Genomic DNA, 21139 nt, shown 5'->3' on the forward strand with positions numbered 1-21139 from the left:
TAGGTAATAATTTTTATTATTTTGATTTATTCTATTTTTTTATTAAAACATGAGCAAATGCATATCTGTGTGTGTGGTGTGGATATACATACGTATGTATATATATAAACATTCTCCCTTTTGATGCATAAAAGATGGCATACTATTAAATACAGTTTCCCAGGGCAGCCCAAGTGGCTCAGTGAGTGGTTTAGCGCTGCCTTTGGCCTAGGGCATGATCCTGGAGATCCAGGATCGAGTCCTGCATTGGGCTCCCTGCATGGAGCCTGCTTCTCCCTCTGCCTGTGTCTCTGCCTCTCTCTCTGTCTCTCGTGAATAAATAAATAAAACTTAAAAAAAAATACAGTTTTCCATGTTTCTTTTTTCACTTAACATATAGTATATTCTGGAGATCCATTTTTCTTGGAGGTGACTGTGTCCCAGAGATCCTGCTCATGTAGCCGGGAGGATTACAGCGATTTACTGATGCAGTGGGGAGCCTTGGCAAAGGAGCAGCTTGGGGTGGAGCTGGGGAAGAAGCATGCTAATGAGTTGTTTTATTTATTAATTTTTAAAGAGATTTTATTTATTCATGAGAGACACAGCAAGAGAGAGGCAGAGACCTAGGCAGAGGGACAAGCAGGCTCCATGTAGGAAGCCCGATGTGGAACTCGATCTTGGGATTCCAGGATCACACCCAGAGCTGAAGGCAGACGCTCAGCTGCTGAGCCACCCAGGTGTCCTGAGTTCAGTTTTAAATAGGTGCCTTTAAGATACCAGTTGGTTGTGCCACGTAAGTGGTTGGATCCACAGGTCTCTAGCAGGAGGAGGGTCTGGGCTAAATGCTGATTAACTGTGAGAGTTGAGATGTAATTGAAGCTGAGCAGTGAGGTTGAGGTCTCTGGGGCAAGAATCTGGGATGAGATGAGCAGAAGACCTGGGCTGCAGCTCTTCGTGGGCTGCAGCCACGAAGAGCTGCAGCATTTATTTATTTATCTATCTATCTATCTATCTATCTATCTATCTATCTATCTATCTATCTATCAGCTGCAGCATTTATGGGGTGGGCGGGGAGGCGCAGCCAGTGAGGGCCAGGAAACCTTGGTGACTATGGACAAACCCATGGCTTCTGAAGGTTCTGTCCATCTCCGTTTCTTATTCTGGTACTTTGAGAAGGAGGTCATGATTGGAGTTTTTCCACCCACAATTGTATCACACTCTAAAAACGTAATCCCTCTGCTCTGGGGCTCTGTCCTCACAGTCATGGCATGCTATTGGGTATTATAAATAACAAACATTTTTACTGTCATTGGCCACTGATGAAGCCTACTAAGAGTCCCAAGGGAAGGAGGTGATGAATGTTTTTATTTTATAGGCAGAGATGTAGAGTCAGAGATGTGTGGCCTTTTGGATTACTGTTGCTCACCTCCTGTCGTGTTCTTAACCCTTCCAGGCTGGGCACAGAGGCCTGGGTCAGTTTAGCAAACAAGGCAAAGGGGGTGCCTTTTACTCATCTCTTTGAGGCTCTTAGTGGTGCAGTGAGTTGAGGCATTTTAAGGTAGGGAGTTGACAAAGGGCTCAGCTGTGTGCCTGTTCCTGTTCCCCCCACTCTCCCACTCTGCCATTTAGAGGTTAATTTGGGACAACAGCCTCATCTTTTGAAATATGAATATAGTATGTAACGTCTCATTTTAATTTATCTTGCAGTTTAGCAGAATAAGGCTCACATAAGTGAATTGTCTTCATAACTGAAGCTTATGGTTTTTAACTTTTTTTAAAAGCTTTTCAATGGATCAATAACAAAAATTACAGTACTGGTAATTAAGCTTTTTATTGGCACATCAGGCCAACAAATGGCTCCCAATTATGCAGGGATTCTACTGCCGGCTTTCCTCAGTATGCCCCCATAAGGCAACTTCTCTTACTCCCCACATTCCCAATTCACCGAAGGGAACACAATATTCTGTGCACAGTCTCATGAAGAGAGAGGGTGAGTGCTGAGACTGTTCAGAGGTTGAGCCTGGCAGCTAGCTGGGATTTGGAATTTGGATGGCAATGGTGAAAAGAAGAGGATTTTACTTGGGACCAGGGAGGTCTTGAGGAAGGGTGCTTGTGGGGATAGCTGGTGGGAACCTCGGGCAGCCTGAGGGTAGGAGGGAAGTGGAAGGTGCCACTGGAAATGGAGGGTGCCAGGAGGTAGGAGAGGGTAGAAATGGGGGTGGGAGGACCCAGAGAACAATCTTGCTCTCTTTGCCAGTTTGCTTAGGGCAAAATCATCCCTTTTGCTTGGCCTATAGGAACAAGGTTTATTAGTGGCTTTTTGGGTCAGAAGATAATATTTTTGGCTCTAGATGATGGGAAAGCCTTTGAAAAGCAAAAGAATGTCTTTCCTGTTGTTCCAGTAAGCCGATTCTTTTGCAACTAGTTTATGACTTCAGTACTTCAATACTTAGCAGATTATTTGAAAGCTCTTTTGGGGGTAATCAGGGAAGAAAAAAGGAACACATACAAATGCTTCTCACCCCACCCCCTTCTTTTCATAGTGGGAGCAAGAACCAGTTTGCTAAATCAAAACTAAAGTCCTTCCAGTCCTAAGCCAAAGGAGAACGTGTTCTTGTCAACACCTCATTAAACCAAGACCTGAGAAAACAAACATTTTTGTGAGCCTGATTGAGGCCTGAGCCACACTTAATCCAAGCATTTTCTTGTCGGCTGGATCCTAAAATATGAGATAGTAGATCCTTACACCATTTCTATCTAGCCTAGGATGGCAGATATATGTCATCTCTCATGCCAAGTCTGATGGAGTGTGTGGTGGCCACAGTGAATGGGTTCTGGGTCTGCTTCTAGGCTCCAGGCAAAGTAATTGATCGTTGATGTCTGCTGTGAGCAAGAGCCTGGGGAGTCCTTGAGCTGGTCCATGATTCTCCATCTGTCTTCACCTGCCTGGGGGATTTCCAAAGGCCTGGGTTGCTCCCAAAGAGATTCTGATTCTGTTGTTCATTCTAGCCTGCATTGGTATTTTCTTGAAGTGCCAAGGTGATTCAATTATGCAGTCACTGGTCTAGTCTTTAGACGTTTCCCTGAAGCACAGACCAATTTTGGGAGGGTAGGTGATATTCAGTTCTACATTAAGTTTGAAATAATAACAAGACATCCGAATGGGAAGGAAAGAACGAGTGAGAAGTTGGGGATAGAGACCTGGGGATTATTATATCCACATGGCTAACTCCTTGAAACCTTAAAAGTGAATTACTGAGCTTTTCAAGGGAAATTAGGATTCAAGAAAGGCCTGAGCTTGGGGCATTCCCAACCAGCTTGAAGAAGTTTCTGTGCAAAAAAAAAAAAAAAAAAAAAAAAAAAAGTTTCTGTGCAGTGTGGATATCCTGAAAAGATGTACATGCTGTCCCAGAGCAGGGATGCAGCTGGGCCTCTGGAAGGGGTGAGAACCAGGTACCCTGTCACTCACCATCTGCATCCCCTTGGTCTCCCCTCCCTGTCTATCTCCTGTCTTTCACTTCTTATACCAGGGCCCTGTTTCCTCTGCTCACCGTCTCTGCGGTGAGATGAAACATGGCTACTAAAATAGCTTCTAGAGTTTATGTCTTTCAGCTGTGGCATCTGGAGGCTGCCTTCTTGCTTGGCCCCAGTTCCAGAATGTCCAGGGAAGGAACTGTAGCTGACCCACCTTGGGACAGCGAGGGCCAGTGTGATAGGAGGGGAGGGTCCTGTGGTGTGATCTCTTTGGGGTGGAAGGGTAGGCCATGTCCCAAAGGAGCAGTAGTGCTGTGCAGACAAAGCTGGGGGTCTCTGTTCTGGTGGCTCATTCAGAAGACAGGGCAAGGCAGTGGGCAGAGAGAACTGCGGTATCTCAGAAAACTGCCGTCGTCTGAGAGAGCACATGTACAATCCGGTCCCCACGGAGGTGGTGTGACAAGGAAAAGCAGCCCTCCAGAGTTCGGCTGCAGTAGAACAAAATTTTTAACAGAGTTCCTAGATCCCTAGGGGGTCCCTGGATAGGCTTCAGAAGTCTGTAAGCTCCCTGAAACTGTGAACAAAAATGTGATGTTTTTACACTCAGGCATATTTTCTGGGAAGACAGGCTATAGCTGTTCTGAGAGTGAGGTGTGGTACTTTAATGAGGTGGGAGCTAAATTCCAGGAGTTTCAGGAGTGGGTGGTGAGGAAATATAGGTAGTGAGCCTCTCTCCCCCTTCCCCAAAGGCCTGTTGGAGCTTACTCCCAGTCTCTTTTGGATGCATTTCTACACAGAATGTTGATCCAGTTAACCCTGAGCAAGTGGGTGACTTTTAGTTCAGCAACTCATGAAGCAGATAGTAATGGTTCATCCGGCAGTGAATCACAGAATTTGATTGCTGACTGTTCCCATCTCTCCACATGTATGTGTCACATCTCCCCAACTGCTGTCAGCACTGAGGCCGGTACCTTCACTTGCACCCTGCTATCTCGATGTGGACCATCACAGTCTCTTTTTGCAGTCATGGGGACTCTCTGTTGAAAGTTCTGAAACTCACCTCCAGCAGTTTCTCCAGAAAGAAACTATTGGTTCTTAAAACTGGGAGTTTCAAGGCACAGCTGGGTTCAGAGGCTCAAAAGGTCTTCAGGGCTCTGTCTCAGTCTCCTGGGTTTCCTGTGAGCGTTGGCCTCCTTTGTAGGCCCTTGCCACGTGTCCAGGAGGTGGCTGCAGCAGTCCCAGCTGCATCCTCATTGCTCATGATTCACAAGCAAGAGAAGCCATCTCTCTGCCTATGCTCACTTTCCAGGTCTCCTGGAAGGCCTCTGGCTTGACCACATGCTTACACCTTGCCCCACAGGTGGGAAGGAGCAGTGGGTACCATTTCTGGCCAGGCCACATTTAAGTGGCCACACCTGTGGCCACAGTGAATGAGACTCCCCCCTAGAACTACATGGGACAGAGAAAGGGCAGAACTGCCAGACAGAGACAGCTGATGCCCAGTGAGATCCAGTGAGAACTCACAGAATTGATAGAAGAGTGGTGGCTTTCAGTGTGATGCCAACATAGATGTCACTGTCAGCCAGAAAGCTCTGCACTTTTGGAACCCTGAAAAGGATGGAGTCTTCCCAGCAGTGGCCTAGAAATTCTGGACCCTTTTGGAAAACTCTGTCTGAAGCTGCCAGAGTAAATAATTAACTCGGGCAAGTGTATATTATACCTACTCTCAACACCTTGGGAGACAGGCTCGTAGAACTAACTTTGCAGTTTCTGCCCTGTATTTTTTTAACCTTGGGAGTAGTTCACAGTTGAATTGGGTGGCAGGGTGTTTTTTACTTAACGAGCCCTCCTGGAGAGATTGCTGTGTGGTGGGCAGGGTGATGGTATAAACACAGTTTTGAGACATATACCATCTCAGGGGAGAGACAGCCGGACACACAAAGAGCCGCAGACCAGCCAGTGGGAAGGGCCTGTAGTCGTGCTGAATTGTGTCTGGAATATGGTCCGAGGCTGTTCTCTGTAATCACCGTTCTCTTGCCTGCCAGGCACGTCCCGGACACTGTGTCTTCATTCGCCTGTTGAGCCCACATGAAGGGCCTCCCCCACTGCCTGTTTCAGCTAGCCCTGTCCTCTCAAGGTCAGGGCTAGCTCCACCTCTGCGAGGTCTCAGACCCCACCCTGCCCAGGGCCTGGGACAAAGGCACACCTGGTCTGAGTGTGGCCCACCTTTCGTGTCCCTAAGCCTGTGTCCTGCGCTATAGAAGGAGGGCATGCATACCCAACCCAGAGTTCCTGGGGATCAAGTGAGGTAAGGTGTGTGAGGATCTATGCACGTAGCACTGTGGTTTTCTTTCCCTGGACCACTTGAGAGGAAAGAGTGGTTTCAGTCTGTATGGAATGGTGCTTTGTTCTGATTTATCAGACTAAATCCACACTCAACTGTATAGTGGAAATCATAAAATTCTGAGTGCTTTCCCTGCCGGAAGGGATTTGATGCATTGTGGCACAGATTCGATTATTTGAATCTGATGAATAGCAGCAATTTTCTGGCCTCGTAAGCAGCTGTGGAACTACTTCATTATTAATGAGGCCTGTGTCCACAGAGGACTGGCGCCTCCACAGAGCCAGGAACCACCTGGGGGGGGGGGGGAGGGGGGAAGGTTTTCTTTTACTCCTGACGGCGTGATTGCTGAAGAAACTTAAAACTTGCTTCAGATGAGGCTCAGAGTTCCCAGATTTAAAGGTGGGGCTCTAGTACTAGGAGTCTGCCTAGCTTGTACCAACAACATGCATTTGAAGAGTAATTAAAAGGCAGCCATCACTCAGTCGTTCCTGCTAGCTAAAATTTTGGAGCTATAGCTCTTCGTGACTAGGACCCCACCCAGCATCTGAATCATGTGTTTAAGAGCTGCTTTTGCTTCCCTGTAGCTTGGGGGGAACTTGGCTGCACCCTACTGGATCAGTCACTGAGACTTAGCCTCAGTTTCCTTGCTTTGTAAAATGGACTTACAGTGGTTGGCTCATTAGGGTGATGGAAGCTTAGTGAGTGGGTGTTTGGTGCGCGTCGCTAGGCGTGTGTTCTCTTCATTACCCCGCGGTGTCTGGCACAGAACCTGTACGCACTGGGTACATGTAAGTAGGGGGAGTTCTGGGAGCCTTGGCAGAGCAGGAAAAGGAACAAAGCATGTGGCCAGTACTGGCGGGCTGGTAGCTTGGAGTGACAGAGTGGGCTGCACGAGAGGGCATGCCAGGAGGCAGGGCCAGCACTGAGTGGAGTGACCCTGGAGGCCACCAGGAAGCTCTTGGAATTTGCCTCCTACGAAGAGGAGGACCAGGAACACATTTAAGGCAGAAGACAGACATGGTCAGGACTGTTGTTTTATTTTTTTATTTTTTTTTAAAGATTTTATTTATTTATTCATAGAGACAGAGAGAGAGAGAGAGGCAGAGACACAGGCAGAGGGAGAAGCAGGCTCCATACAGGGAACCCAATGTGGGACTCGATCCCGGGACTCCAGGACCACACCCTGGGCCAAAGGCAGGCGCTAAACCGCTGCGCCACCCAGGGATCCCAGGACTGTTGTTTTAGACTAGACCAACATCTATCTGCATGGTGGATGGTGGGAAGAACGTGTTGGGGGCTGACACGGTGAGGGGGCAGGCGGGAGGCCATGGGGTCTGGCCTGGTGCAGTACTGTCTGTCCAGAAGGACCGGGCCGAGTCGAGAGCCCCTGGGAAAGTAGAATGTGCAGGGCCTGGGGGTGCACTGGAAATGGGGGCACGAGGGAATGGTGAGAACCCAGAAGTGACTTGGAGGTTTCTAGCTTGGGTAACTGGATGAGTGATGATGATGCCAAAAACTGAGGTGGGAAAGGGAGGAGGAGTTCTGGGGTGAGGAGGAGACCGATAATACATTCAGATGACTCGATGGCTGTAATATGTACACACACCCACAGAGAGCTACTTTCAGCCATAAAGAACAAAGCCGGCACGAGGAGCCCTGACCCACTCTCCTGACTCCTGTCAGAAATTCAGTCACAAACTAGGGGTCTGAGTGACCCATCAGCAGAATCTAGAACAAGCTGTTCTTGTTGTTCTCCTGTCAACTGTGCAGCCTGTGGGTCTAGGAGCTGCTAAATAGAGGGTGAACTTCACAGTTAACTCGTTCTTGGTCCCCAGCCCTGAGGTCCCTAGGACACACAGGACAGACTCATCCTGCCTCTGCTGCTCACCCCCTGACTCTTTAGTCAAGTCACATAACCTCTCTGAGCGTTTCTTCGTTCATCTGTACAGTGGGACTTGTCATGGCACTTTGCGAGGCTAAAATAAGATGTGTCCATGCCACATAGCCCAGGGCCTGGCACACTGTAAATAACAGTAGCAGCTGTTGTGGCTCTTGTTATTATTACTGGTGACTATGACTAGCCATACTTTAGGGAATGTGTATTGGGTTTGAAATCTTCTTGTGTCCTCTGTGCCCATGGGAAAACTGAGACCTAGTCCTAAGTGTTTTTTATATGTACATACATATATATGTATGTGTGTGTGTATATATTCATATTTGTAGATATTTATTTATTTAAGTAATCTCCACACCCGGTGTGGGGCTCAAACTCACAACCCCAGGATCAAGAGTCACATGCTTCACTGACTAAACCAGCCAGGTGCCCTTAAGTATTCTATTTTCATGACGATAAATAAGAGTGAATTTCCCATAACCTCAATCCCAAGATGTTGCTTGGTCTTCCATTTCCTCCCTCCCTCCCTTCCTTCCTTCCTTCCTTCCTTCCTTCCTTCCTTCCTTCCTTCCGTCCGTCATTCACAATTGAAACTGTCCCAAGGAGCTCACAAGCTAGTAGGGGAGACCAACACAAGAACATTTAACTGTGGTAATGTGTGATGTGGCACTGTGCAGTTCCTCAGTACTGGAGGTAGGGGTGGAGGAAGGGATGTGCCCTGTTGGAGATAGAGGAGCAGGGAAGGAAGGCTAGGTGGCAAGCAGAAGTGTGTTAGGCTGGGCCAAACCACAGGGAGGGGTTTGCTGGGTGGTTAAGAAGGGTATTTCTCTTGTTAGGGGTGACCAGTGGAAGCCCTGGCGCCTGACCCAGTGTGGTCTGGAGAAAAGCCCAGAAGAAGCTGGAAATGTGGCCTCCTTAGATGCCATGCCATGTGTGGGGCATTAGGCTGTGGGAGATGGAGAGCCCCTGGAAGGTTTAAGGTGAGGGTATCTGCACGAGACATGGCATAGAGCAGGGAGGTTGGTTAGCAGTGGAAGAACTGAAGTTGGGACGTGGGTGCTAGAGAGAGTGACCATGTCAAGAGGTAGAAGGGGTCGAATCATCGGGATGTGGTGACTGGACAGTTGGGAGGAGAGAGTAGTGGGGTCCTGGGACAGTGGGGAGAAGGACCTGGCCTACTAGAGAAGGCGCCATGCTTGGTCTGGGATAGTGGAGTTGGAGGTACCTGGGAGAGGCCAGTCCCTGGCAGCTGACAGCTGGATCAGGAAAAGGTCTCAGGAGAGAGGTCTGGGAGGGACCAGAATGAATGAGGCCCCTAAGAAAGGGTTGGTGGAATGAGGGAAGCACTGTGGCTGGCGGGTGGTTGTCACCATCCCTGTGGATTCTGCACCGGGGCCTACTGAAACCAGAGGGGGCACCTAGCTTTTGAGTTTAGAGGGTTGGGAGCTCTGGAGATCCTGGCAGGCTTGGCAAGTTCCCTGTGCGTAAACCATTCACCCGATCAGGGCCTGTTTGTCTAGGGCACTGGGAGACTGACCAGTTAGTTTCCCCGGCCTCGTAGGTAGTGCGCTGGGGACAGTTTCCAGTTCCCAAGGTCTCCAGAGACCGTGCCCTATGATTTGCCTTCAACACTAGCCTTGCTGCTCCACTCTGCAGCCCTCAGCCTGTGCACTTGACACGCTGGCTCCTCTGAGGTTTGGTTTTGTTTGTTTGTCTTTCTAATGGGCTTTCTTCTTTTTTTCTCTCTTCCTTTTTTTTTTCTTTCCCTTCTTTGGCCAAGTTTAAAGTATCCGTGCAAGTTGACAGGCTGGGGGAGCCCAATGCTTCCATCAGGGAGCTGGCTGGGGAGGGGCTGGCCCCCTTGTTATCTTGGGAGGATCATCTGTGGGTACTGGGACTGGGCTGGGCCTTTCCCCCTAGTGTCTCGGCTGGCAGGGTGGAGTGGAGGCAGTGATGGCTGATAAGAGGGAGCTGAGACCTCTAGAGTAGGCCCCACTAAGGTGTGGGCCGCCCTTCCCAGCCCCGGCCACGCCTCCTTGGTCAGCCCGAGGCTTGAGGCACAGGCCAGGGAGGGATAGAGAGCAAAGCAAGCTGGAAGCTAGGAGTTGGCCAGTTAAACCGAGGAAATAATTTTCTCTTCCAGAAATGTGCTCCTTCTTAGTATTCTTAGTCTGCTTTATATTTTCCCATTTTTAATAAAAGGACACAGGTACTGAGAAACGTTTTGTGTTTCTGTCATGCTGGGGCTGTGGGGGAATGTGGGCACTTGAATAAAGGGTCAGCCACCGCCCAGTCCATTTCTTCTACCAGGAGATTAGGGGCTGGCATTGCCAGGCCTTTAATGTTTTCCGGAAAAGCTAGGAGTCCAGGTTGAATGGGAAATTACCAGTTGGCTCAAATTCTTAAAGATAAATGCTGGAAGCCAAGTGAAGTCCACCTGTGGCCAGAGGAGGCCCGGGGACTGTGGTCAGTGTTCTCCAGGCCAGACACACCTCACTGTAACATCCTGCCCGACCAAGGCACACTGGGACTTATCTCCCGAGGGAGGAGGGAGCACTACAAGACTGAGTCGCTTCCAGATTCATCTCTTACATGAGCCTTTGTGGCTGTGGCACACGGAGTCCCTTCCCCGGAGTCCACTGTCTTCACCCGTGCAGTGAAGGCCAGGGCTGGGTCTATGGTTTTCAACCTTTTTTTTTTTTTTTTTTTTTTTTAAAGCGGTAGAGCCTTTGTATAAACCAAATCTTTTTTTTTTTTTTTTTAAATTTATTTATGATAGTCACAGAGAGAGAGAGAGGCAGAGACACAGGCAGAGGGAGAAGCAGGCTCCATGCACCGGGAGCCCGATGTGGGATTCGATCCTGGGTCTCCAGGATCGCGCCCTGGACCAAAGGCAGGCGCCAAACCGCTGCGCCACCCAGGGATCCCTGTATAAACCAAATCTTATAGGGAACGGGACACATATAAAAACTGGGGCTGCCTGGGTTGTAGGGAGAGTCTGGAGTTCTGCCCCAAGGCTGCCCTCTGCCCTCCCCGACGGCTGCCTCTGCCAGGCCCCACGGAACAGTGTAGTGGTTGCCCACCTGCGGGCCAGCGCTCTCTACCCCTCCGAGCCCTGGCATGCTCTGCGTTGAGTGGGAGGAAGAGGACCACAGGGCCAGAAGGAGAGCGAGCTGCAGTGGGTCTGCCCCGCAGCTGGCACCTCACCGCCTGGTACGTGGGGATGTAGGCATTGCCAGGAGCCAGCCCCTGGGCGGCCTCCTCGCATCAGCCCTCCATAGCATACATCACTATTTTCCATTTCACAGGTGGGTAAACCAAGGCACAAGAAGAGGAAGTGAGTTGTCCACAGTTCACTTGGCTGGCATGTGGAGGAGCCTAAATTCTACCCAGGCCCCCAAGGCTCCAAAGGCTTCCTCCTGCTCTGGAGCATCTTCTTTTGTTCTTCACGCAGAACCACCCTGCTCCCCGGGTTGGGGGCTGGGGCAGCCCCTCAGGTCTGAGGCTCCTGGGTCGCAGCGATGATGGTTCCCATCCCCAGTGTTTCTGGGCCAGTGTGCTTTAGTTTGTAAAGCTCCTTTCAGACATGACCTTGTTTTGCTGGTGTCAGACTTGACTTGTCTAAATAGGACTCTCCTTTCTATTGCTACGCAGGAGGCAGAGCCCTCTGAGCCCAGAAGTGCGGAGGTGACGAGGAAGCCTAAGACTGCTGCTCTTTCCGCCAGCAAGAGGCCCAAGAAGGAGGCAAAGAAGAAGCGGTAGAAGAGGAGGCCTGTAGAGCCAGGCGGGCGAGGCAGGGGCCTCGGCGGGGAGCCCTCCTGGGACTCAACGTCCTGTTCCCTCCGACGTCCCAGGATCAGGGCTGAGGTGGCTGGGCCACTCTCTGACCACAGAGATCTGGACAATCATGACAGTCCCCAGGCCCCAGCTGGGCAGCCTACCACTTCCCCTTCCTTCTGCTTCCGAGACAGTTTAGAGCCACAGGGACTAAACCCTGTGTGCAGAGGCTGTGCAAGAAGTCTGTCTGTCCAGAAGTTGGGTCAGCTCCGAGTGACATTTCCATACTTAATCATTGTGTCCAACCTTCAGACCCACACCTTGTGGATTTACATTGCATTTTAGAGTCGTGATCTCATGCTGACACACACTGCCCCTCCCATCACTTGTGCACCACAGATCTGCTAATCAGTCACCTTTGTCTCTGCCATACAGATGGGGTCAGGCCAGGCCTTCCCTGTTTGTTTAGGTCAGGACGCCATGGCTACTGCGATATCAGTGGTCTCACAAACATGACAGCCAGGTCTGAGGATGCCTGGTGGCAGAGCCAGCAGGCAGGCTGGCCGGCCAGGGTTTGCCTGGTTCTCCTCTGGCAGACAGAAGGGATTTGGCTACATGAGTGCATGTTCTTGGGCTCAAACTTTCTTAGCCTCTGAAATGGGGGGCTTGTCAGTCTCAGAACAACCTCTTTTCAGCCCATCATGGCGTATTCAGTGTGTGCCTTTTGGCTTCATCTGTACACGTCCCCTTTCCCCTCAATTCTTTTAACACCATAACAGTGAGGAAAAGTCATCTGGGCAAGTAAATGTCAATAAACTGCCTCACATGCTGAACCTCCTGTGTGTTGCCTGCTGCTTAGCGAAAGAGGTATCCTGGGTCCCTTGCCCTGGGTGCAGGGAAGGGGCTCACCCCCATAGAAGTGGGGTAGTGGGGCTGAGGAGGTTCAGAGCAGTGCTGTAGGCCAAGCCATTCTGGGACAGGTTTCAGGAAGGGTCCAGCCAACTGCTTCATGTGGCCCTTAGTCACTGGAAACACTCGTGAATGTCCATGCGTGTGTGAGAGTTTCCACCATGGCTGGGCCCCACTCATTCCCCATTTCCCATTGCCAGAGGAGGACTCTGCTCATTCTCCAAGCAGCTTGAAAAAAAACCAACTAGACGGCCTCACGTGGCGTGGGGCGGGTCACGCAGGTCCAGTCACGTGCCCCGAATCAGCTGCCAAGGAAAAGCCTCAAGCTCCAGTAACTCTGATTTGCCAGGCTGCTTTCCAGTTTGCCGAACACTTTCCCAAATATCACAATGAGTGAGGGGCCTGTATCACTTCCATTTTAGAGATGGGAGCCTGAAGTCGGGCTTGGACCCAAGTCCATGGCCCCTTTCCTTGGTATTTAGGAAATACTCAATGAGTGTCAGTAGGTGCAGCGTTTAAGGGTCCCCACTAAGGCCTGGGAACCCTAGGGGCTGGAGCATCAGCGGAGCAGGACCAGGTGTGGCCAGGTGTTTCACGAGAGCCCCTTCCGATGCTTCGCACCAGCTGGGCTCCCTGGATGCAGAAAGGAGGAAGCTTGCCTAGCCCAGTGGGAGACTCAGCCATGGAAAGAGGCTGGGGGTGGGGAGTTGTCTAATGTGGGAGCTGCAGATCCTGTGGGAGCTGAGCAGAGGGACATCCAGCTCAGTCCGGGTGGTCAGCACAGCCACCTGGCAGAGGGGAGGTAATGAACGGAGTCTGTTTTTTTTTTTCTTTTAAATATATTTTTTTAAATTTTTATTTATTTATGATAGTCACAGAGAGAGAGAGGCAGAGACACAGGCAGAGGGAGAAGCAGGCTCCATGCACCGGGAGCCCGACATGGGATTCGATCCCCGGTCTCCAGGATTGCACCCTGGGCCAAAGGCAGGCGCCAAACCGCTGCGCCACCCAGGGATCCCTGTTTTGTTTTGTTTTGTTTTTTTTAAAGATTTTATTTATTCATGAGAGACACACAGAGAGAGGCAGAGACACAGGCAGAGGAGAAGCAGGCTCCACGCAGGGAGCCCGATGTGGGACTCGATCCCGGGTCTCCAGAACCACACCCTGGGCTGAAGCCGGTGCTAAACCGCTGAGCCACCTGGGCTGCCTGAACTGAGTCTTAAAGTCTGGCTGGAGGTGAGACCAGAGGGAAATCATGCTGGGAGAGCAGGGAGGTGGGGGTGGGGTGGGGGCAGACCTCTGGAGCAGACCTTGCCCAGCCTCCTGCAGGGGAGACAGCTTCTGGCTCATAGCTACAGGGCTGCTTTGGTATGTCCAGCTCCCTTACGTTGTCTCCCTTGGAGGCTGTCCTCTCATCTCTGCACACATTCCTCAGAGATCTCCTGGCTCTGACATTAAATTCTACCTACATATCTGCTGAGATCTCCCAAACAAATCTCTCCAGACCCCTACCCTGACCTCCAGACTTCCACATCTGACCAACTGCTCCTCTCTCCATCTGGGTTCCCAACACACATCTTGGAGCAAATTCCTGATTTCTCACGGCAGTCCCAAATCTGCACTTTTTGTGGTCATCCTCATCCTTAATTCTTCCATTTGCTCAGGCCAAAAACCCCTGGACTCATCCCTAACGCCCCTCTTGCAGCATGTCTCTCTACTTCTGACTCTTAAGTGGTTCCTTGTGATCTGACTTTCAAAATCCTGAATCCTGAATGAGACCTGTCTTGCCACTTTGCTCTGCTGCCTCAGCCCAGCCCCCAGCCTTTGCAGCAGCCTCCTCATGGGTAGTCCTTTGTCCACACAACAGCCCGAGGGGTCCTGCTAAAACCTGTAGGACCACAGTCCCTCACCTTCTTCCATCTCACTCAAGGAAAGGTCAAAGTCCCTACCGGGACCCATGAAGGCTTGCAAGAGCCACTCACCTCCTTCACCTTTCTGCCTTGTGAGAGGTCATGCAGTCCTAGCCCACTCCACAGCATTTGTACTGGTCTCCAACTTGCCAGAGGAGCCCTGCCTCAGGGCCTTTGAACTTGCTGTTCCCACTTCTTCTTGGTACTATGTCTTACGTGGTGGACAGAATAATGGGATGCCCAAAGAGTTCCAGGTCCTAATCCTTGGAACCTGTGGCTATGTTACCTGATGTGGCAAAGGGACTTTGTAGATGTGGTTAAATTAAGGATCTTGAGATGGGAAGATTTTTCTGGATTATTGAGGTGGGCCTAGTGTCATCACAAACGTCCTTATAAGGAAAAGAGCAGGAAAGTCCGAGAAGGCCATGTGACGACAGAAGGAAAACATAGAATAATATAGGATCACAAACCAAGGAAGGTGGGGTCTCTAGAAGCCAGAAAAGGCAAGAGGATGGATTCTCCCCTGGAGCCTCCAGAAGAAGCATAGCTCTGCTAACATCTTGATTTCAGCCCAGCAAGACCCATTTTGGACTCCTGACCTCAAGAACTATAAAGTATTACATTTGTGTTTGTATTACATTTCTGTGAAGTATTACATTGTGTCATGTATTACATTTGCGTTGTGTAAGCCATTAGGTTTGTTAGAACTGCAGTAGGAAATGGATATGCCTCACTTTCCTGGGGTTATCACAGAGGGAAGCCTTCTCCAGCCAGCTAGTTTAAAATTTTACCCCAAACTTCCTGTCCCTCGTCACTTATTTTTCTCTCCTTACCATATACCACCAGCTAACCTACTAGGTATTTTACTTCCTTTGTCTATTGTCTTACCCACCAATTGGAATGTGAGCACCAAGAAGAAAGGAACTTTATTGTTATTCTTGCTCCCACTTGGATCCCCAGAGCCTAGAAGAGTGCTGGGCTCAATAAATATTTACGATATGACTGATAGTAGGGGAAGGTGGCCTGCCTTAACAATACAGCTCATAAAAAAAAAAAAAAAAAAAAAAAAAAAAAAAAATTCTAGCTAGGGGCAGCCCCGGTGGCGCAGCGGTTTAGCGCCGCCTGCAGCCCGGGGTGTGATCCTGGAGACTCAGGATCGAGTCCCACATCGGGCTCCCTGCATGGAGCCTGCTTCTCCCTCTGCCTGTGTCTCTGCCTCTCTCTTCGCTCTCTCTGAATGAATAAATAAATAAAAAAAAAACACAAAACAATACAGCTCATGAGTAAATGTGACATCTGCTCATATGCTTTCCCTGAATGATTTCATTCTATTCTCAGAGCAACCCCATGAGGTTGGTAACATTATCATCCCCATTTTACAGATGAGGGTATGGAAGTGCCTGGAATTGAACTCATACAGCCTGATTCCAGTGCTGGCCTGCTAAGCCATGTTGCTATTTTCTCCCTTTCTGCTCTGGAATTCTCATGGGAAATTTTCTGGGGGAGAAAAGATTGGGCCCAGGTTCTGGAGGCTTCACAACCCAGGGGACTAAATCACTAATGGCAAAATTATGCTCACCAGTGAGGAAGAGGCTCTAAGGTAGAGTTGTGGCTGTTTTCATTTTACCGAGGCAACATTCGTATAACATAAAATTAGCCACTTTAAAGTATATAACTTGGGATCCCTGGGTGGCGCAGCGGTTTAGCGCCTGCCTTTGGCCCAGGGCGCAATCCTGGAGACCCGGGATCGAATCCCACGTCGGGCTCCCGGTGCATGGAGCCTGCTTCTCCCTCTGCCTGTGTCTCTGCCTCTCTCTCTCTGTGACTATCATAAATAAATAAAAAAATAAATAAAAAATAAAGTATATAACTTAGTGGCACTGATTAAATTTACGACGAGGGCACCTGGATGGCTCAGTCGACTAAGCATCCGACTCAGTTTTGGCTCAGGTCGTGGTTTCAGGGTCGTGAGATTGTGCCCCTGTGAGTCTGCTTGTCCTTCTCCTTCTGCTCCTTTCCTGGATTGTGCTCACTCTTTCTCAAATAAATAAATCTCTTAAAAATTTAAATTAAAAAAATAAATTTATGAGGTGCAACCACCACCTCCATCTAGTTCGTTTTTTAAAAGATTTATTTAGGGATCCCTGGGTGGCTCAGTAGTTTGGTGCCTGCCTTCAGCCCAGGGCGTGATCCTGGAGATCCAGGATTGAGTCCCACATCAGGTTCCCTGCATGGAGCCTGCTTCTCCCTCTGCCTGTGTCTCTGTCTCTGTCTTTCTCTCTCTCTCTCTCTTTCTCTCTCTCATGAATAAATAAATAAAATCTTAAAGAAAAAATATTTATTTATCTATTTATTTTAAAGACAGATGCTCAACTGCTGAGCCACGCAGGTGTCCCTCCATCTAGTTCCAAACCATTTTTGTCACCCCAAAAGAAAATCTCATACTCGTTTAACAATTTCTCCCCATTCACCTCTCCCCCCAGCCCCTGGCAACCATCAGTCTGCTGTCTATAGATACAGAGTTACCCATTCTGGATATCTCATACAAATGGAGCCACACAGTATGTCTGGCTTCTTCCACTTAACATGAGTTTCTGAGGTTCATCTATGTTGTAGCGTAGTGTATGTAGCACTTCATTCCTCTTTATGGCTGAATGCTATCCCATTGTGTGCATGTGCATGGAGGTGTAGCTGTGTGGTGTTATCAAAGGAATTTACATCTCTGATTTTCAGAGTCCACCAAATGGAGATCACACAATAACCTTGCAGGGCAATTACAAAGATTAGACATGCTGGGGGCACCTGGCTCTTTCAGTCAGTGGAGCGGACAACTCTTGATCTCAGGGTTGTGAGACTGAGCTCCACACTGGATGTAGAGATTAGTTAAAAATTTAAAAAAAAATTAGACACACCTTGTGCATATGAGGTTCCTAGAGCCTAGTGGGTAACTTATACATGGTAGCAGTGAAAACGATTATTCAACCAGATAAATGTATCATTAAAATATTCTGACCTTGGAGTGCCTGACTGGCTTAGTCTGTAGAGCACATGACTCTTGTATCTCAGGGTTGTGAGTTTGAGTCCCACATTGGGCATGGAGCCTACTTTAAATAAATAAATAAATAAATAAATAAATAAATAAATAAATAAATAAATGACATAAACCACCTTCCCAAGACATTCTGATCTCAAGTCAGACATGATCTTAGCTTCTTCTGAAGACAAGCATGTCCTTAGCTGCTCAGTCCTGGGAAACCAAAATTAAGGGAGAGGTTCTGAGGTTGAGCATGTGCTTGCTTTTGTACTCAGAGCTCTTTATATTTCTAGTAGATTTTGCCATCAGTGTTTCCCTTGCACATCTATTCAACAGTTTTTCAAATAATGGAGGTTGAAAAACACTGGGCTGTGAAGGGGTTAGGGAAGAGCTATCTTTAAAGAAATTCTAAATAAGCCCACAAGAGGAGTTCATTAGTCATCAGGGGAATGCAAATTAAGACCACAGAGTGATGCCAGAATGACTAAAACAGAAAAGACTGACCACATCAAAAGTTGAGTAGGATGTGGAGGGACTGGAACTCTCATACCTCACTGATGGACAAGTCAAACAGTGCAACCACTTTAGAAGACCATCGGGAGTGTCTTTAAAAAATTCAACATAGGGGGATCCATGGGTGGCTCTGCAGTTTGGCACTGCCTTCAGCCCATGGCGCGTGATCCTGGAGTCTGGGGATCAAGTCTCTCATCGGGCTCCCTCCGAGGGGCCTGCTTCTCCCTCTGCCTATGTCTCTGCCTCTCTCTCTCTGTCTCTCTGTCTCTCATGAATAAATAAATAAAATCTTTTAAAAAAATAAAAAGTTCAACATCTGTCTACTCTATGACCCAGCACTCCACTCCTAGGTGTTTTACCCAAAAGAAAATAAAATATTTGTCCATGAAAGTCTTGCAGTAAATTCTAGCTAGAATATTTCATAGCCACATTATTCACAAAAGGCAAAGACCAGAAATAGCCCAGACGCTTATCTTCAGTAGAATGGATAAATCGTAGCATATCATACAGCGAAATTACTACACACTATAAATAAATGATCTATATATGCAATAATATGAAGACCGTCAAAACTATTATGTTGAATGAAAGAACCCAAATATACCCACAAAACACACAAATATAATAAACACTGTCTGCTCTATTCATATGGAATTCTAAAATAGACTAAACCGTAGTGATAGAAATCAGATTAGTGGTGGTTCCCAGGAGAAGGATTGACTAGGAAGGGGCACGAGAAAAATTTTCTGGGGTGATGGAAGTGTTATATGCAGTTGCCAAAATTGAATGCTTAAGATCAGAGCATTTCATTATGTATCAATTATACCTTAATAAAACATCTTCCTGCCGGCCAGGCACTAAGCTATGTGCTTTGTAAACATTATGTCATTTAACTTGTCAGCAAATCCCACGAGGTAGATGTTACTGTCTCTGCTTTACAAATGAGAAAGACAAGGCTCAGAAAGGTTAAGCCACTTGTCTCAGGATGCACAGCTAGAAAAATTAGATTAGAACTCAGGTAGTATAATTCCAAAGTCCATGCCTCAAAGGTTCCCTCTTTTGCCTCAGCCCATTCTCTTCCCTAAGATTTTACAGTTGGGGAAATTGTGTCTCAAGTAGCACTGGAGACATGCTCGATGCCACCTATGCTTTTTTGGGAGTCAGAATTGAACTGGAATCCAGAGTTCTGGAGCTTTCTTACTGTATCACACATCTTCACTTGGGCAAAGAGGTCAATGCACTCGCTCTCACTTCTACCCAGCTCAAGTTTGGGAGCTGAAAGTACAATTTTTAAAGAGTTGAGTATAACATTCATATTATAGATAGGAGACCCAAGCCTAGATCATAGATAATGAGACTTCAAAATCAGGGACTGAATTTTCCATCTGTCTTTTATTGCCAGAATAGTTCCAGAGGTTTTCTGTGAGTTGTGGAGGTTCACCATTCACTCTGCCCACAATTCAGTCATGCTATCCCCAAGCAGCGCCACCCCCCCAACCCCTGCCCCATGCATCAGACTCACCTGTTACCTCCCTCCATATCTTCCTGGTTGCAAGATGTCCAAAGTCTCTAACACATTCAGCCAGCTTCTCTCTACTTAAGAGGAGCGCACATGAGTTTCTCACCCTGTCTTTGACAACTGGAGTTCTAGAGGGATTAGAATCAAGAATAAAAACAGCCCGTCTAATTTGGTTTTAACTCACATCCAATCACTCAGTGTTAAGGGTGATTGTTATTGAGTTCAGCCCATCAAGTTGTTGTTGTTGTTCTTTTTTTTTTTAAGATTTTATTTATTTATGAGAAACACAGAGAGAAAGAGAGAGAAGCAGAGACACAGGCAGAGGGAGAAGCAGGCTCCATGCAGGGAGCCCGACATAGGACTCGATCCCGGGTCTCAAGGATCATGCCCTGGGCTGAAGGTGGCACCAAACCGCTGAGCCACCGGGGCTGCCCCCATCAAGTTGTTCTAAAAGCAATGCTGTCTTTGGTGTTCTTAGAGCGCACTACCTGGTGTTTTGGGGGAATTTGGCTGAAACCATGACAGCTGCCTTCCCCCAGAGCTTGGCTCTCTGGGAGGAAAAACATATAACAGAAATATAGAAATATTTATAATACATAAATATGTAAAATATATATGCTCCCCCAGCCTGTGTCCACTAGAGAAACTTCGTCTGGAGATTTCTATGTCTCCTCAAAAGTTGCAGGATGTATTTATGGTCTGCCTTTTCTCTGGAACTGGCAAATGGTGCTGTGAATGAATCACCCTGTTTCTTGGGAATGTTTTGCTCCAAGAGCTCAGGGGGGGTACAACAAGATGATAAACAGCCTCTTGAATGATCTCTCCTCCCCTCATGGCAGGGCCTGGGGCCTGGGCACTTGCAGGACTGAAGGAGCCGAGGAATCCTGGGCTTTCACACTTACGGAAGGGGCGCCGCAGAGCAGGCTCCAGGGGGATGGCTGGCTCAGCTCATGGCTGGGGTCTCCTCACTCTGGACTGATGCAGTGGGGAGAGTGTCCAGTTGGTTTTTGAGCTTGGAGGGTGCTTACTCCAGCAGCCAGGAGACACTTGCCTTGTCCTGGCATCCAAGGCCTGGCCCTCCTCGGCTCCTAGGCCCTCAGTCCTCAGGGAGCACCGGGTGCCTAGCACCCCCTCAGCTCTGACCAAGTAAGTCCCAGTACGCTTTGGAATAGCCTGAGAGGTGAGAGTGAGTCACCCTTCCCTCCCCTGACCCCTGGCCCTCAGGCCCCTGGAGAGTTGCCACAGGCGGGGGAAGAGCTCTCAAGGCTGACAAAGGGCTTAGGCGGCACAGCGGGCTGGGTGATATCAAAACGGAAATTATTATTCAGAAGCGTCCGTTCCTCTGGCAAATCGCTGAGTCCCTGACTCCAGGTGGGCAGGGCAGCGTCCTGGGGCCCTTAGTCCCCTCAGCTGCTCCCTCTCACCCCTGCCCTTATGAGCCAGACTGAGCCCCTGGAAAGTGTGAGGCTCAGTTGCTCTCCAGCCTTCTTTCCTTCCCCTCTGATCCCCCCACTCCCCTGCCCCTGCAAGCCTGGCGGGGGCAGCTACAGCCGCTCTGTGGCTCAGTCCCCTGGGCACCCTGTGTTCCTGTCCTCGCTCCTGCGGCCTCCTGGCAACGTCTGACCCAGGAGAAGCCCCTTCTGGGAAGCCCAGAGCCCCTTCGGAGGCCTCTTGCTGCAGCCGTTTAGACATGAGGGCTCCTTGGGATGCTGCTTGCTTTCTTCCCATCCCATACACAGTGTTGTACTCTGAGCCTCAGTTTCCTCATCTGCGAAATGGGCCTAAC

At 48.9% G+C, this 21139-nt stretch overlaps 1 protein-coding gene across 3 annotated transcripts in view; it reads left to right on the forward strand.

Annotated features, from left to right (window-relative positions):
* Positions 1-12301, forward strand: part of MANBAL (mannosidase beta like) — a 25977-nt gene extending 13676 nt beyond the window's left edge. For all 3 annotated transcript variants that reach the window (XM_077873105.1, XM_077873107.1, XM_077873106.1), the window contains one exon: positions 11346-12301. In XM_077873105.1, the coding sequence (XP_077729231.1) occupies positions 11346-11453 (108 nt within the window). In that variant the 3' untranslated portion in view covers positions 11454-12301. The remainder of the gene's footprint in view (positions 1-11345) is intronic.
* The last annotated feature ends 8838 nt before the right edge of the window (positions 12302-21139 follow it).

This window comes from Canis aureus, chromosome 26 (assembly GCF_053574225.1).
Source record: "Canis aureus isolate CA01 chromosome 26, VMU_Caureus_v.1.0, whole genome shotgun sequence".
Classification (NCBI taxonomy): Eukaryota; Metazoa; Chordata; class Mammalia; order Carnivora; family Canidae; genus Canis; species Canis aureus.